The sequence below is a fragment of the Heptranchias perlo genome, chromosome 8 (genome assembly GCF_035084215.1).
Source record: "Heptranchias perlo isolate sHepPer1 chromosome 8, sHepPer1.hap1, whole genome shotgun sequence".
NCBI lineage: Eukaryota > Metazoa > Chordata > Chondrichthyes > Hexanchiformes > Hexanchidae > Heptranchias > Heptranchias perlo.
In genome coordinates this window covers 90818287-90834839 of record NC_090332.1, presented here as the reverse complement: position 1 = coordinate 90834839, position 16553 = coordinate 90818287, and the positions used below count along the sequence as shown (strand labels likewise).

The 16553-nt window shown below is 67.9% G+C and overlaps 1 protein-coding gene across 3 annotated transcripts in view; it reads left to right on the top strand.

The window, feature by feature from the left end:
- ehbp1 (EH domain binding protein 1) overlaps positions 1-16553 on the top strand; it is a 377463-nt gene that overhangs the window by 278687 nt on the left and 82223 nt on the right. For all 3 annotated transcript variants that reach the window (XM_067989531.1, XM_067989529.1, XM_067989530.1), the window contains exon 16: positions 14691-14838. In XM_067989531.1, the coding sequence (XP_067845632.1) occupies positions 14691-14838 (148 nt within the window). The remainder of the gene's footprint in view (positions 1-14690; positions 14839-16553) is intronic.

Below are 16553 nucleotides of genomic sequence, written 5' to 3'. Positions count from 1 at the left end.
GCCCCCTCGCCATCCCCTCCGCCCCCGCCCCTCCCCTCCGCCCCCCGCCCTCCCCCTCCGCCCCCCGCCCTCCCCTCCGCCCCCCGCCCTCCCCTCCGCCCCCCGCCCTCCCCTCCGCCCCCCGCCCTCCCCCCTCCGCCCCCCGCCCTCCCCTCCGCCCCCCCGCCCTCCCCTCCGCCCCCCGCCCTCCCCTCCGCCCCCCCGCCCTCCCCTCCGCCCCCCCCGCCCTCCCCTCCGCCCCCCCGCCCTCCCTCCGCCCCCCGCCCTCCCCTCCGCCCCCCCGCCCTCCCCTCTGCCCCCTCGCCCTCCTTCTCTCCTTCTCCTCCTCCCCTCCTTCCCCTCGCCCTCGCCTTCCCGTCGCCCTCCCCTCCTTCTCCTCTCCTTCCCCTCCATCTCCCCTTCTTCCCCCCTCCTTCACCTCTCCCTCGCCTTCCCGTCGCCCTCCTCTCCATCCCATCGCCCGCCCCCCGCCCTCCCCTCCGCCTCCTCGCCCTCCCCTCCGTCCCCTCGCCCTCCTTCTCCTCTCCTTCTCCTCCTCCCCTCCTTCCCCTCGCCCTCGCCCTCCCCTCCGTCCCCTCGCCGTCCCCTCCGTCCCCTCGCCCACCCCTCCGCCCCCTCGCCCACCCCTCCGCCCCCTCGCCCACACCCTCCGCCCCCTCGCCCACCCCCTCCGCCCCCTCGCCCTCCCCTCCGCCCCCTCGCCCTCCCCTCCGCCCCTCGCCCTCCCCTCCGCCCCCTCGCCCTCCCCTCCGCCCCCTCGCCCTCCCCTCCGCCCCCTCGCCCTCCCCCTCCGCCCCCTCGCCCTCCCCTCCGCCCCCTCGCCCTCCCCTCCGCCCCCTCGCCCCTCCCCTCCGCCCCCCTCGCCCTCCTCCGCCCCCTCGCCCTCACCCTCCGCCCCCTCGCCCTCCCCTCCGCCCCCCTCGCCCTCCCCCTCCGCCCCCTCGCCCTCCCCCTCCGCCCCCTCGCCCTCCCCTCCGCCCCCTCGCCCTCCCCTCCGCCCCCTCGCCCCTCCCCTCCGCCCCCTCGCCCTTCCCTCCGTCCCCTCGCCCTCCCCCTCGTCCTCCCCGTCGCCCTACACTCCATCCCGTCGCCCTCCACTCCCTCCCCTCCGTCCCCTCGCCCTCCCCCTCCGTCCCCTCGCCCCTCCCCTCCGTCCCCTCGCCCTCCCCTCCGTCCCCTCGCCCTCCCCTCCGTCCCCTCGCCCTCCCCTCCGTCCCCTCGCCCTCACCCTCCGTCCCCTCGCCCTCACCCTCCGTCCCCTCGCCCTCACCCTCCGTCCCCTCGCCCTCCCCTCCGTCCCCTCGCCCTCCCCTCCGTCCCCTCGCCCTCCCCCTCCGTCCCCTCGCCCTCCCCTCCGTCCCCTCGCCCTCTCCCTCCGTCCACTCGCCCTCCCCTCGTCCTCCCCTCCGCCCCCCTCGCCGTCCCCTCGCCCTCACCTCGTCCTCCCCTCCGCCCCCCTCGTCCTCCCCTCCGCCCCCCTCGTCCCTCCCCCTCCGCCCCCTCGCCCTCCCCTCCGCGCCCTCCCCTCCGCCCCCCTCGCCCTCCCCTCCGCCCCCTCGCCCTCCCCTCCGCCCCCTCGCCCTCCCCTCCGCCCCCTCGCCCTCCCCTCCGCCCCCTCGCCCTCCCCTCCGCCCCCTCGCCCTCACCCTCCGCCCCCTCGCCCCTCCCCCTCCGCCCCCTCGCCCTCCCCTCCTTCTCCTCTCCTTCCCCTCCATCTCCCCTCCTTCCCCCCTCCTTCACCTCTCCCTCGCCTTCCCGTCGCCCTCCACTCCATCCCGTCGCCCTCCACTCCCTCCCGTCCATCCCCTCGCCGTCCCCCTCCGTCCCCTCGCCGTCCCCTCCGTCCCCTCGCCCCTCACCGTCCGTCCCCTCGCCGTCCCCTCCGTCCCCTCGCCCTCCCCTCCGTCCCCTCGCCCTCACCCTCCGTCCCTTCGCCCTCCCCCTCCGTCCCCTCGCCCTCCCCTCCGTCCCCTCGCCCTCCCCTCCGTCCCCTCGCCCTCCCCTCCGTCCCCTCGCCCTCCCCTCCGCCCCCCGCCCTCCCCTCCGCCCCCCGCCCTCCCCTCCGCCCCCCGCCCTCCCCCTCCGCCCCCCGCCCTCCCCTCCGCCCCCCCGCCCTCCCCTCCGCCCCCCGCCCTCCCCTCCGCCCCCCGCCCTCCCCCCTCCGCCCCCCGCCCTCCCCTCCGCCCCCCGCCCTCCCCCTCCGCCCCCCCGCCCTCCCCCTTTGCCCCCTCGCCCTCCTTCTCTCCTTCTCCTCCTCCCCTCCTTCCCCTCGCCCTCAGCCTTCCCGTCGCCCTCCCCTCCTTCTCCTCTCCTTCCCCTCCATCTCCCCTTCTTCCCCCCTCCTTCACCTCTCCCTCGCCTTCCCGTCGCCCTCCTCTCCATCCCATCGCCCGCCCCCCGCCCTCCCCTCCGCCTCCTCGCCCTCCCCTCCGTCCCCTCGCCCTCCCCCTCCGTCCCCTCGCCCTCCTTCTCCTCTCCTTCTCCTCCTCCCCTCCTTCCCCTCGCCCCTCGCCCTCACCGTCCGTCCCCTCGCCGTCCCCCTCCGTCCCCTCGCCCTCCCCTCCGTCCCCTCGCCCTCCCCCTCCGTCCCCTCGCCCTCCCCTCCGTCCCCTCGCCCTCACCCTCCGTCCCCTCGCCCTCCCCTCCGTCCCCTCGCCCTCCACCCTCCGTCCCCTCGCCCTCCCCTCCGTCCCCTCGCCCTCACCCTCCGTCCCCTCGCCCTCCCCCTCCGTCCCCTCGCCCTCCCCTCCGTCCCCTCGCCCTCCCCTCCGTCCCCTCGCCATCCCCTCCGCCCCCTCGCCATCCCCTCTGCCCCCTCGCCCTCCTTCTCTCCTTCTCCTCCTCCCCTCCTTCCCCTCGCCCTCCCCCTCCTTCTCCTCTCCTTCCCCTCCATCTCCCCCTCCTTCCCCCCTCCTTCACCTCTCCCTCGCCTTCCCGTCGCCCTCCTCTCCATCCCATCGCCCCGCCCCCCGCCCTCCCTTCCGCCCCCTCGCCCTCCCCTCCGTCCCCTCGCCCTCCTCCTCTCCTTCTCCTCCTCCCCTCCTTCCCCTCGCCCTCGCCTTCCCGTCGCCCTCCCCTCCTTCTCGTCTCCTTCCCCTCCATCTCCCCCTCCTTCCCCCCTCCTTCACCTCTCCCTCGCCTTCCCGTCGCCCTCCACTCCATCCCGTCGCCCTCCACTCCCTCCCCTCCGCCCCCTCGCCCTCCCCTCCGCCCCCTCGCCCTCCCCTCCGCCCCCTCGCCCTCCCCTCCGCCCCCTCGCCCTCCCCTCCGCCCCCTCGCCCTCCCCTCCGCCCCCTCGCCCTCCCCTCCGCCCCCTCGCCCTCCCCTCCGCCCCCTCGCCCTCCCCTCCGCCCCCTCGCCCTCCCCTCCGCCCCCTCGCCCTTCCCTCCGTCCCCTCGCCCTCCCCTCTCCTCCCCTCGCCCTCCCCTCGTCCTCCCCGTCGCCCTACACTCCATCCCGTCGCCCTCCACTCCCTCCCCTCCGTCCCCTCGCCCTCCCCTCCGTCCCCTCGCCCTCCCCTCCGTCCCCTCGCCCTCCCCCTCCGTCCCCTCGCCCTCCCCCTCCGTCCCCTCGCCCTCCCCTCCGTCCCCTCGCCCTCCCCTCCGTCCCCTCGCCCTCCCCTCCGTCCCCTCGCCCTCCCCTCCGTCCCCTCGCCCTCCCCTCCGTCCACTCGCCCTCCCCTCCGTCCCCTCGCCCTCCCCTCCGTCCACTCGCCCTCCCCTCGTCCTCCCCTCCGCCCCCTCGCCGTCCCCTCGCCCTCACCTCGTCCTCCCCTCCGCCCCCTCGTCCTCCCCTCCGCCCCCTCGTCCTCCCCTCCGCCCCCTCGCCCTCCCCTCCGCGCCCTCCCCTCCGCCCCCTCGCCCTCCCCTCCGCCCCCTCGCCCTCCCCTCCGCCCCCTCGCCCTCCCCTCCGCCCCCTCGCCCTCCCCTCCGCCCCCTCGCCCTCCCCTCCGCCCCCTCGCCCTCCCCTCCGCCCCCTCGCCCTCCCCTCCGCCCCCTCGCCCTCCCCTCCTTCTCCTCTCCTTCCCCTCCATCTCCCCTCCTTCCCCCCTCCTTCACCTCTCCCTCGCCTTCCCGTCGCCCTCCACTCCATCCCGTCGCCCTCCACTCCCTCCCGTCCATCCCCTCGCCGTCCCCTCCGTCCCCTCGCCGTCCCCTCCGTCCCCTCGCCCTCCCGTCCGTCCCCTCGCCGTCCCCTCCGTCCCCTCGCCCTCACCCTCCGTCCCCTCGCCCTCCCCTCCGTCCCTTCGCCCTCCCCTCCGTCCCCTCGCCCTCCCCTCCGTCCCCTCGCCCTCCCCTCCGTCCCCTCGCCCTCCCCTCCGTCCCCTCGTCCGCCCCCCGCCCTCCCCTCCGCCCCCCGCCCTCCCCTCCGCCCCCCGCCCTCCCCTCCGCCCCCCGCCCTCCCCTCCGCCCCCCGCCCTCCCCTCCGCCCCCCGCCCTCCCCTCCGCCCCCCGCCCTCCCCTCCGCCCCCCGCCCTCCCCTCCGCCCCCCGCCCTCCCCTCCGCCCCCCGCCCTCCCCTTTGCCCCCTCGCCCTCCTTCTCTCCTTCTCCTCCTCCCCTCCTTCCCCTCGCCCTCGCCTTCCCGTCGCCCTCCCCTCCTTCTCCTCTCCTTCCCCTCCATCTCCCCTTCTTCCCCCCTCCTTCACCTCTCCCTCGCCTTCCCGTCGCCCTCCTCTCCATCCCATCGCCCGCCCCCCGCCCTCCCCTCCGCCTCCTCGCCCTCCCCTCCGTCCCCTCGCCCTCCTTCTCCTCTCCTTCTCCTCCTCCCCTCCTTCCCCTCGCCCTCGCCCTCCCGTCCGTCCCCTCGCCGTCCCCTCCGTCCCCTCGCCCTCCCCTCCGTCCCCTCGCCCTCCCCTCCGTCCCCTCGCCCTCCCCTCCGTCCCCTCGCCCTCCCCCTCCGTCCCCTCGCCCTCCCCTCCGTCCCCTCGCCCTCCCCTCCGTCCCCTCGCCCTCCCCTCCGTCCCCTCGCCCTCCCCTCCGTCCCCTCGCCCTCCCCTCCGTCCCCTCGCCCTCCCCTCCGTCCCCTCGCCCTCCCCTCCGTCCCCTCGCCATCCCCTCCGTCCCCTCGCCATCCCCTCCGCCCCCTCGCCATCCCCTCTGCCCCCTCGCCCTCCTTCTCTCCTTCTCCTCCTCCCCTCCTTCCCCTCGCCCTCCCCTCCTTCTCCTCTCCTTCCCCTCCATCTCCCCTCCTTCCCCCCTCCTTCACCTCTCCCTCGCCTTCCCGTCGCCCTCCTCTCCATCCCATCGCCCGCCCCCCGCCCTCCCTTCCGCCCCCTCGCCCTCCCCTCCGTCCCCTCGCCCTCCTCCTCTCCTTCTCCTCCTCCCCTCCTTCCCCTCGCCCTCGCCTTCCCGTCGCCCTCCCCTCCTTCTCGTCTCCTTCCCCTCCATCTCCCCTCCTTCCCCCCTCCTTCACCTCTCCCTCGCCTTCCCGTCGCCCTCCACTCCATCCCGTCGCCCTCCACTCCCTCCCGTCCGTCCCCTCGCCCTCCCCTCCGTCCCCTCGCCCTCCCCTCCGTCCCCTCGCCCTCCCCTCCGTCCCCTCGCCCTCCCCTCCGTCCCCTCGCCCTCCCCTCCGTCCCCTCGCCCTCCCCTCCGTCCCCTCGCCCTCCCCTCCGTCCCCTCGCCCTCCCCTCCGTCCCCTCGCCCTCCCCTCCGTCCCCTCGCCCTCCCCTCCGTCCACTCTCCCTCCCCTCCGTCCCCTCGCCCTCCCCTCCGCCCCCTCGCCCTCCCCTCCGCCCCCTCGCCCTGCCCTCCGCCCCCTCGCCCTGCCCTCCGCCCCCTCGCCCTGCCCTCCGCCCCCTCGCCCTGCCCTCCGCCCCCTCGCCCTCCCCTCCGCCCCCTCGCCCTCCCCTCCGCCCCCTCGCCCTCCCCTCCGCCCCCTCGCCCTCCCCTCCGCCCCCTCGCCTTCCCCTCCGCCCCCTCGCCCTCCCCTCCGCCCCCTCGCCCTCCCCTCCGCCCCCTCGCCCTCCCCTCCGCCCCCTCTCCCTCCCCTCCGCCCCCTCGCCCTCCCCTCCGCCCCCTCGCCCTCAGCCTTCCCGTCGCCCTTCCCTCCTTCTCCTCTCCTTCCCCTCCATCTCCCCTCCTTCCCCCCTCCTTCACCTCTCCCTCGCCTTCCCGTCGCCCTCCACTCCATCCCGTCGCCCTCCCCTCCGCCCCCCGCCCTCCCCTCCGCCCCCTCGCCCTCCTTCTCCTCTCCTTCTCCTCCTCCCCTCCTTCCCCTCGCCCTCGCCTTCCCGTCGCCCTCCCCTCCTTCTCCTCTCCTTCCCCTCCATCTCCCCTCCTTCCCCCCTCCTTCACCTCTCCCTCGCCTTCCCGTCGCCCTCCACTCCATCCCGTCGCCCTCCACTCCCTCCCGTCCGTCCCCTCCGTCCCCTTGCCCTCCCCTCCATCCCCTCGCCCTCCCCTCCGTCCCCTCTCCCTCCCCTCCGTCCCCTCGCCCTCCCCTCCGCCCCCTCGCCCTCCCCTCCGCCCCCCTCGCCCTCACCCTCCGCCCCCTCGCCCTCCCCTCCGCCCCCTCGCCCTCCCCTCCGCCCCCTCGCCCTCCCCCTCCGCCCCCTCGCCCTCCCCTCCGCCCCCTCGCCCTCCCCTCCGCCCCCTCGCCCTCCCCTCCGCCCCCTCGCCCCTCCCCTCCGCCCCCTCGCCCTCCCCTCCGCCCCCTCGCCCTCCCCTCCGCCCCCTCGCCCTCCGCTCCGCCCCCTCGCCCTCCCCTCCGCCCCCTCGCCCTCCCCTCCGCCCCCTCGCCCTCCCCTCCGCCCCCTCGCCCTCCCCTCCGCCCCCTCGCCCTCCCCTCCGCCCCCTCGCCCTCCCCTCCGCCCCCTCGCCCTCCCCTCCGCCCCCTCGCCCTCCCCTCCGCCCCCTCGCCCTCCCCTCCGCCCCCTCGCCCGCCCCCTCGCCCGCCCCCCGCCCCTCCCCTCCGTCCCCTCACCCTCCTTCTCCTCCTCCCCTCCGTCCACTCGCCCTCGCCCTCCCCTCCGTCCCCTCGCCCTCCCCTCCGTCCCCCTCGCCCTCCCCCTCCTTCCCCTCGCCTTCCCCTCTCCTTCCCCTCGCCCTCCCCTCGTTCCCCTCGCCTTCCCCTCGCCTTCCCCTCGCCTTCCCCTCGCCCACCCCTCCTTCCCCTCGCCTTCCCCTCGTCCTTCACCTCGCCCTCCCCTCCTTCCCCTCGCCTTCCCCTCGCCCTCCCCTCCTTCCCCGCGCCATCGCCCTCCCCTCCGTCTCCTCGCCCTCCCCTCCGTCTCCTCGCCTTCCCCTCCGTCTCCTCGCCCTCCCCTCCGTCCCCTCGCCCTCCCCTCCGTCCCCTCGCCCTCCCCTCCGTCCCCTCGCCCTCCCCTCCGTCCCCTCGCCCTCCCCTCCGTCCCCTCGCCCTCCCCTCCGTCCCCTCGCCCTCCCCTCCGTCCCCTCGCCCTACCCTCCGCCCCCTCGCCCTACCCTCCGCCCCCTCGCCCTCCCCTCCGCCCCACGCCCTCCCCTCCGCCCCCCGCCCTCCCCTCCGCCCCCCGCCCTCCCCTCCGCCCCCCGCCCTCCCCTCCGCCCCCCGCCCTCCCCTCCGCCCCCCGCCCTCCCCTCGCCCTCCCCTCCGCCCCCTCGCCCTCCCCTCCGCCCCCTCGCCCTCCCCTCCGCCCCCTCGCCCTCCCCCTCCGCCCCCTCGCCCTCCCCTCCGCCCCCTCGCCCTCCCCTCCGTCCCCTCGCCCTCCTTCTCCTCTCGTTCTCCTCCTCCCCTCCGTCCCCTCGCCCTCGCCCTCCCCTCCGTCCCCTCGCCCTCCCCTCCTTCCCCTCGCCTTCCCCTCGCCCTCCCCTCCTTCCCCTCGCCCTCCCCTCCTTCCCCTCGCCTTCCCCTCGCCTTCCCCTCGCCCTCCCCTCGCCCACCCCTCCTTCCCCTCGCCCTCCCCTCCTTCCCCTCGCCTTCCCCTCGCCCTCCCCTCCTTCCCCTCGCCTTCCCCTCGCCCTCCCCTCCTTCCCCGTGCCATCGCCCTCCCCTCCGTCCCCTCGCCCTCCCCTCCGTCCCCTCGCCCTCCCCTCCGTCCCCTCGCCCTCCCCTCCGTCCCCTCGCTCTCACCCTCCGTCCCCTCGCCCTCCCCTCCGTCCCCTCGCCCTCCCCTCCGTCCCCTCGCCCTCCCCTCCGCCCCCTCGCCCTCCCCTCCGCCCCCTCGCCCTCCCCTCCGCCCCCTCGCCCTCCCCTCCGCTCCCCTCCGCCCCCCGCCCTCCCCTCCGCCCCCCGCCCTCCCCTCCGCCCCCTCGCCCTCCCCTCCGCCCCCTCGCCCTCCCCTCCGTCCCGTCGCCCTCCTTCTCCTCTCCTTCTCCTCCTCCCCTCCTTCCCCTCGCCCTCGCCTTCCCGTCGCCCTCCCCTCCTTCTCCTCTCCTTCCCCTCCATCTCCCCTCCTTCCCCCCTCCTTCACCTCTCCCTCGCCTTCCCGTTGCCCTCCACTCCATCCCGTCGCCCTCCACTCCATCCCGTCGCCCTCCACTCCTTCCCGTCCGTCCCCTCGCCGTCCCCTCGCCGTCCCCTCCGTCCCCTCTCCCTCCCCTCCATCCCCTCTCCCTCCCCTCCGTCCCCTCGCCCTCCCCTCCGCCCCCTCGCCCTCCCCTCCGCCCCCTCGCCCTCCCCTCCGCCCCCTCGCCCTCCCCTCCGCCCCCTCGCCCTCCCCTCCGCCCCCCTCGCCCTCCCCTCCGCCCCCTCGCCCTCCCCTCCGCCCCCTCGCCCTCCCCTCCGCCCCCTCGCCCTCCCCTCCGCCCCCTCGCCCTCCCCTCCGCCCCCTCGCCCTCCCCTCCGCCCCCCTCGCCCTCCCCTCCGCCCCCTCGCCCTCCCCTCCGCCCCCTCGCCCTCCCCTCCGCCCCCTCCCCTCCGCCCCCTCCCCTCCGCCCCTCGCCCTCCCCTCCGCCCCTCGCCCTCCCCTCCGCCCCTCGCCATCCCCTCCGCCCCTCGCCATCCCCTCCGCCCCCTCGCCCTCCCCTCCGCCCCCTCGCCCTCCCCTCCGCCCCCTCGCCCTCCCCTCCGCCCCCTCGCCCTCCCCTCCGCCCCCTCGCCCTCCCCTCCGCCCCCTCGCCCTCCTTCTCCTCTCCTTCTCCTCCTCCCCTCCTTCCCCTCGCCCTCGCCTTCCCGTCGCCCTCCCCTCCTTCTCCTCTCCTTCCCCTCCATCTCCCCTCCTTCCCCCCTCCTTCACCTCTCCCTCGCCTTCCCGTCGCCCTCCACTCCATCCCGTCGCCCTCCACTCCCTCCCGTCCGTCCCCTCGCCGTCCCCTCCGTCCCCTCGCCGTCCCCTCGCCCTCCCCTCCGTCCCCTCGCCCTCCCCTCCGTCCCCTCGCCCTCCCCTCCGTCCCCTCGCCCTCCCCTCCGTCCCCTCGCCCTCCCCTCCGTCCCCTCGCCCTCCCCTCCGTCCCCTCGCCCTCCCCTCCGTCCCCTCGCCCTCCTCTCCGCCCCCTCGCCTTCCCCTCCGCCCCCCGCCCTCCCCTCCGCCCCCCGCCCTCCCCTCCGCCCCCCGCCGTCCCCTCGCCCTCCTTCTCCTCTCCTTCTCCTCCTCCCCTCCTTCCCCTCGCCCTCGCCTTCCCGTCGCCCTCCCCTCCTTCTCCTCTCCTTCCCCTCCATCTCCCCTCCTTCCCCCCTCCTTCACCTCTCCCTCGCCTTCCCGTCGCCCTCCACTCCATCCCGTCGCCCTCCCCTCCGCCCCCCGCCCTCCCCTCCGCCCCCTCGCCCTCCTTCTCCTTTCCTTCTCCTCCTCCCCTCCTTCCCCTCGCCCTCGCCTTCCCGTCGCCCTCCCCTCCTTCTCCTCTCCTTCCCCTCCTTCTCCCCTCCTTCCCCCCTCCTTCACCTCTCCCTCGCCTTCCCGTCGCCCTCCACTCCATCCCGTCGCCCTCCACTCCCTCCCGTCCGTCCCCTCCGTCCCCTCGCCCTCCCCTCCGTCCCCTCGCCCTCCCCTCCGTCCCCTCTCCCTCCCCTCCGCCCCCTCGCCCTCCCCTCCGCCCCCTCGCCAGCCCTCCGCCCCCTCGCCCTCCCCTCCGCCCCCTCGCCCTCCCCTCCGCCCCCCTCGCCCTCCCCTCCGCCCCTCGCCCTCCCCTCCGCCCCCTCGCCCTCCCCTCCGCCCCTCGCCCTCCCCTCCGCCCCTCGCCCTCCCCTCCGCCCCTCGCCCTCCCCTCCGCCCCTCGCCCTCCCCTCCGCCCCTCGCCCTCCCCTCCGCCCCCTCGCCCTCCCCTCCGCCCCCCGCCCTCCCCTCCGTCCCCTCGCCCTCCTTCTCCCCTCCTTCTCCTCCTCCCCTCCGTCCCCTCGCCCTCCCCTCCGTCCCCTCGCCCTCCCCTCCGTCCCCTCGCCCTCCCCTCCTTCCCCTCGCCTTCCCCTCGCCTTCCCCTCGCCTTCCCCTCGCCCTCCCCTCCTTCCCCTCGCCCTCCCCTCCTTCCCCTCGCCCTCCCCTCCTTCCCCTCGCCCTCCCCTCCTTCCCCTCGCCCTCCCCTCCTTCCCCTCGCCTTCCCCTCGCCTTCCCCTCGCCTTCCCCTCGCCTTCCCCTCGCCTTCCCCTCGCCTTCCCCTCGCCCTCCCCTCGCCCACCCCTCCTTCCCCTCGCCCTCCCCTCCTTCCCCTCGCCTTCCCCTCGCCCTCCCCTCCTTCCCCTCGCCCTCCCCTCCGTCCCCTCGCCCTCCCCTCCGTCCCCTCGCCCTCCCCTCCGTCCCCTCGCCCTCCCCTCCGTCCCCTCGCCCTCCCCTCCGTCCCCTCGCCCTCCCCTCCGTCCCCTCGCCCTCCCCTCCGTCCCCTCGCCCTCCCCTCCGTCCCCTCGCCCTCCCCTCCGTCCCCTCGCCCTCCCCTCCGTCCCCTCGCCCTCCCCTCGCCGTCCCCTCGCCCTCCCCTCGCCCTCCCCTCCGTCCCCTCGCCCTCCCCTCCGTCCCCTCGCCCTCCCCTCCGTCCCCTCGCCCTCCCCTCCGTCCCCTCGCCCTCCCCTCCGTCCCCTCGCCCTCCCCTCCGTCCCCTCGCCCTCCCCTCCGTCCCCTCGCCCTCCCCTCCGTCCCCTCGCCCTCCCCTCCGTCCCCTCGCCCTCCCCTCCGTCCCCTCGCCCTCCCCTCCGTCCCCTCGCCCTCCCCTCCGTCCCCTCGCCCTCCCCTCCGTCCCCTCGCCCTCCCATCGTCCTCCCCTCTTTCTCCTCTCCTTCCCCTCTTTCTCCCCTCCTTCCCCTCTTTCTCCCCTCGCCCTCGCCTTCCCGTCGCCCTCCACTCCATCCCGTCGCCCTCCACTCCATCCCGTCGCCCTCCACTCCATCCCGTCGCCCTCCACTCCCTCCCGTCGCCCTCACCGTCGCCCTCCCCTCGCCCTCCCCTCGCCCTCCCCTCGGCTCCGCCCCCTCCGTCCCCTCACCTCGCCCTCCCCTCCGCCCCCTCGCCCTCCCTACGCCCCCTCGCCCTCCCCTCCTCCCCCTCGCCCTCCCCTCCTCCCCCTCGCCCTCCCCTCCTCCCCCTCGCCCTCCCCCTCCGCCCCTCGCCCTCCCCTCCGCCCCCTCGCCCTCCCCTCCGCCCCCTCGCCCTCCCCCTCCGCCCCCTCGCCCTCCCCTCCGCCCCCTCGCCCTCCCCTCCGCCCCCTCGCCCTCCCCTCCGCCCCCTCGCCCTCCCCTCCGCCCCCTCGCCCTCCCCTCCGCCCCCTCGCCGCCCCCTCGCCCTCCGCCCCTCGCCCTCCGCCCCCTGCCCCTCCCTGCCCTCCAGATCCCATCTTTCCCCCCTCTTCCCTCTCAACCTCCACTTCCATCCTCCTCACACTCCCTCCCTCCTCCTGACTCCAGCTCCTTCTCCACACCTCTTTTTACCTCCATAGCTCTCTTCCCCCCCCTGACCCCCGTCCTCTTCCCCCCCCCTGACCCCCGTCCTCTTCCCCCCCCCCCCCTGACCCCCGTCCTCTTCCCCCCCCGACCCCCGTCCTCTTCCCCCCCCTGACCCCCGTCCTCTTCCCCCCCCTGACCCCCGTCCTCTTCCCCCCCCCCTGACCCCCGTCCTCTTCCCCCCCCCCCTGACCCCCGTCCTCTTCCCCCCCCCCCTGACCCCCGTCCTCTTCCCCCCCCCTGACCCCCGTCCTCTTCCCCCCCCCCTGACCCCCGTCCTCTTCCCCCCCCCTGACCCCCGTACTCTTCCCCCCCCTGACCCCCGTCCTCTTCCCCCCCCCCCCCCCGACCCCCGTCCTCTTCCCCTGCCCTTCCCCATATTGGTCCAATTCAGTTATTCCCCGTCCTCTAACCATGTGCATAAATATTGTGCGTGACCAGCATGAAACAAGCCTATTGAGAATCCAACTGCCCTTTGGTGTTCCTTGATGTTTAGTGGCATTATTTAATTGATTCAAAATTCTACATAATTTTTCAGAAGCCAAAATTTACCCAATTGATTTTCCTGGAAGACTATTCTGCCTAGTGTTTCTTTGAGATTTATTTGCTTTCAATTATCTAATTTTCCAGGCTCATCTGATCAATCAATGTAAAGGGAAATCCTGTTTTTGTGTTTTTGAAGGATTAAGATTAGGCCCCTAATCATTTTAATTTTGTATGATAGATCTATTCCAAATAAAACAGTTCTTCTTACTCAAGTTTACAATTTAGTGCAGTGCCCATTTTCAAAAAGAGTGACAAAACAGATCCAGGCAATGCCAGGTCCATCAATACTGGGTTAAGTAATCAAACCCATCAGCAATAAACTTGAACCATTGACCATATGATAGTAGTCAACATGTGTTGAGAAGGGGAGGTTTCTCCCTCCTCGAATCCCAAATGGACTGTGGAAAGTTCTCCTATGTGGTGTACCCAAATTTTCGAAAAGCCTTTGACAAAGTTCCACGCAAAAGGCTTGTACTTAAGCTTAAAGCAATGGGAAATGTACTTCAATACGGGTAAGAAATTGGCTGAAGGACAGCAAAGAGTAGACATTTGTTAGGGATGGGGCGAAGTGCTGAGAGGAGGATCCTGAAGGCCAGGATCCCTATTGTTCCTAATTTATATTAAGAACGTGAAGTCAATGCAAACTGGTCAGATTCATAGATCAGACCAAACTGGAAGGATAGTTGAATCTGAGGAGGGAGGCAGCCAGGGCCCTGCAAAACAAGTTAGCTAAAATATGTAAGTGTGTGAAATCCCCAAACATGAAATTTAATGTGGACAAATGTAAAGTGAACATAGGAAACAAATTGGTGCCGTAAGTACCCCATAAATAATCTCAAAATAACTGTGGGTGAAATCTAAAGGTGTTTGTAGACTAGGCATTGAACACATCCAATCATTTGGAGGTGCAATCAACAAACTGCATAGCCAACAGAGTAGAGTACAAGTCAAAGGAAATCATGCATAAACTATATAAATCATGCATAATCTGGTCAGTCCATACCTTGAGTACTATATCCAAATCTGGTTACCCAGGTGCAAGGGAGTAGTGCAGAGACGAGCTACAGATTGTTCATTTTAATCAGAAAGACTAGAGAAATGGGCTTTCCAGCCATCGAAATATCTGACTGAGTGGGACCTTATAGAAGTATATGCTGACTAGCCTACTGAGTATCTCCAATATTTTCTGTTTTTATTTCAGATTTCCAGCATTTGTAGTTAGTATTTTTTGTTCTTAACTGCAGAGAGTTATAAATGGCTGGGTCTGTTGCAACTACACATTCAAGAATTTAGATTTAAAACAAAAATGAAATTGATTATACATGAGCACAGCACCAGTGGAGTAATTTTGTTGTCAAATCTGTCTAGCAAGTTTAAGCTATCAGTCACATGCCCATTAAAAGGAAATAGCCAAACATTTTTAAGTGGTGCTATATGGTTATTCATTGCCTTAATTATTATCATGTGTTTCACTAGATCACTCCTTTGGAGGTCATACATCCATCTCTGTCTCCCCCTTTTCAATTACAGTGTTGTCATGGAACACTACCTGTACAACAATCTAAATAGGGGAGACAATAAATGCCAAGCACAAAACTTTTTTAAAAAATCAGTGTTGTCTAATGTAATACTGAATATGTATAACATTCTTCAGATATATTGTGTTTTACCACACAGCTCATTACATAATAGGTATTGATACTAAATATAAATGGAAAGTATATTTGGCCTGCAATGTGACAATGGTTTTCTAATAAACTAATATTTGATTAAATTGCTTGCAATGATATTACAAATCTAAATTAGTCTTTGGCATAAATGAAGAGCATGTCCCCACAAGGGGAAGTCAGAGGACCAGTCAACCCCACAATCTCTTGGACACCTTCTAGGGTAGTTTCAAGACTGCCATTCATAGAATCATATTGTTGGCATGAACACATTATCTGCCTGCTCATTTAGTTAAAGAATTGCATGCAAGAACAAAATAATTTTTGATTGACGAGGTGAAGAAATTAAATTATGGAAAACTGTTTTGCATCGATGTAACGAACGGGAGAGTACCTTCCTAGTATAACGATGCTGCAAAGGGAGTATCTTACTGTGTGATCAGTTTCCCTCCACATATCAAAATACATATAGGATTAATGAGTTTTGATTTAGTAATATCTAAGTGTAATATTTTAACTTCATCTCCATTTTGAACAATTTTAGGTTAAAGTAGAATATATATGGCTCGTCCACAGATAGAAGTGTTGACTGTGCTGTCTGATGCACCATGTTTGCTATCACGATGATCAATTTTGCAAGGAAATTGCGTTTTTGTCAATTACTGTGATGGCAGCTATTCAATATCTTCTAGCACCAAGATGAAGAGCGACGTCGCCAGTTGAGAGAGAGAGCTCGTCAGCTAATTGCAGAAGCTCGATCTGGTGTTAAGATGTCTGAACTTCCCAACTACAGTGAACTGACTACAGAAAAGTTGAGAGAAAGATCAAAGGCAACTGGAGGTTAGTAAAACTTCTTACTTAGTCTTTTTATTGTAAAAGAGTATACCCTTTCATGAAATCCCAGTGCAATCATTAATAGCCAGCATAATTTTGTTTCTTCTTCCAGTACGGGTAAATACATATGAACTGGGACTTTCTGCTTTTGTGCTCTCCACCCTGCAATTATTACTGGCACTGGCTTGCAGGTCATCAACAAAGAAATAAATTTGCATGTGCCGCTTTGTTTGAAGAAGGCACAACTAATAAAAGAATTGAAACATAGGCCCTGATATTAATGGGGCGGCAGGGAGGATGCGGGGGAGCACAGGGATAGCCCAACAAGTCTGGGGACATGCAGGCCCTGCCGATCTTAGATCCCAGGGGGAAGGGGGGGGACAGCAGGAGGGGGACCAAACATTTCCAGGACAGAAGGAGGTGTTTGGGTCTCCTGGCTCCATATTTTAAAAGTTTTAAAATTTTACTTACCATTACAGTGGCTGCCGCTTACTAGACCACAGCCACATCAGCATAACATGACCCTGCTCTGCTCAGGGAAGCCCAATTTCCCTGAGGGATCCTAATGAGCATTAGATCCCTCATTAGCATATGAAAGAAGCCTAATGCCTGTTTTAGGAAAATGCCTAAAAATGATCCTAAGCCAATATGGCATCAAATGTTTTTCAGGCCTCCCTGGGGCACAGGGTTTAACCCTGCGAAATTGGTAATTTTTGCCCCTGTTTTATGCCCAGATGACCATTATGATGACCAATTTCAGCCCAGTATTTTTGGTGCCTCATCCCATATTCGTCATAATGCACGTACCACAGATAAGGATAGCTTAGCTGATGGGAAAATCGATTGATGCCTGTCCAAAATTCACGTGACGTTTCTTTACCACTGGTATTTCCAACCTAGATATTTTGGGAGTTTACAAAGAGATGCCAGGAATCTGTGTTAAACATAGAAACATAGAAAATAGGAGCAAGAGTAGGCCATTCGGCCCTTCGGGCCTGCTCCACCATTCAAAATGATCATGGCTGATCGTCTAACTCAGTACTCTGTTCCCACTTTTTCCCCATATCTATTGAGCATTAAGAAATATATCTATCTCCTTCTTGAATACATCTAATGACTTGGCCTCCACTGCCTTCTGTGATAGAGAATTCCACAGGTTCACCACCCTCTGAGTGAAGAATTTCTCCTCATCTCGGTTCTAAATGGCATACCCCGTATCCTGAGATTGTGACCCCTGGTTCTGGACTCCCCAGCCATCAGGAACATCCTCCCTGCATCTAGTCTGTCTAGTCCTGTTAGAATTTTATATGTTTCGATGAGATCACCTCTCATTCATCTAAACTCTAGTGAATATAGGCCTAGTCGACCCAATCTCTCCTCATACGTCAGTCCTGCCATCCCAGGAATCAGTCTGGTAAACTTTAGTTGCACTCCCTCCATGGCAAGGACATCCTTCCTCAGATAAGGAGACCAAAACTGCACACAATACTCCAGATATGGTCTCACCAAATCTTTTCACAGCCCCAATTCAGCTTGCCAAAAATGTTTTGTTGATTGTCTTCATATTGCTCACATGATTATGTTGAGTGGAAGATGATCATCACTTGTACCTTATGCAAAAGAGCAACTTTAGCCCTTAAACTGCTGGCAGCCCAGGGAAATGTGTGCCTTCCTGAGCAATTGATGCGGCAAAGAACGTTAATATTACATTAGTACTCAAG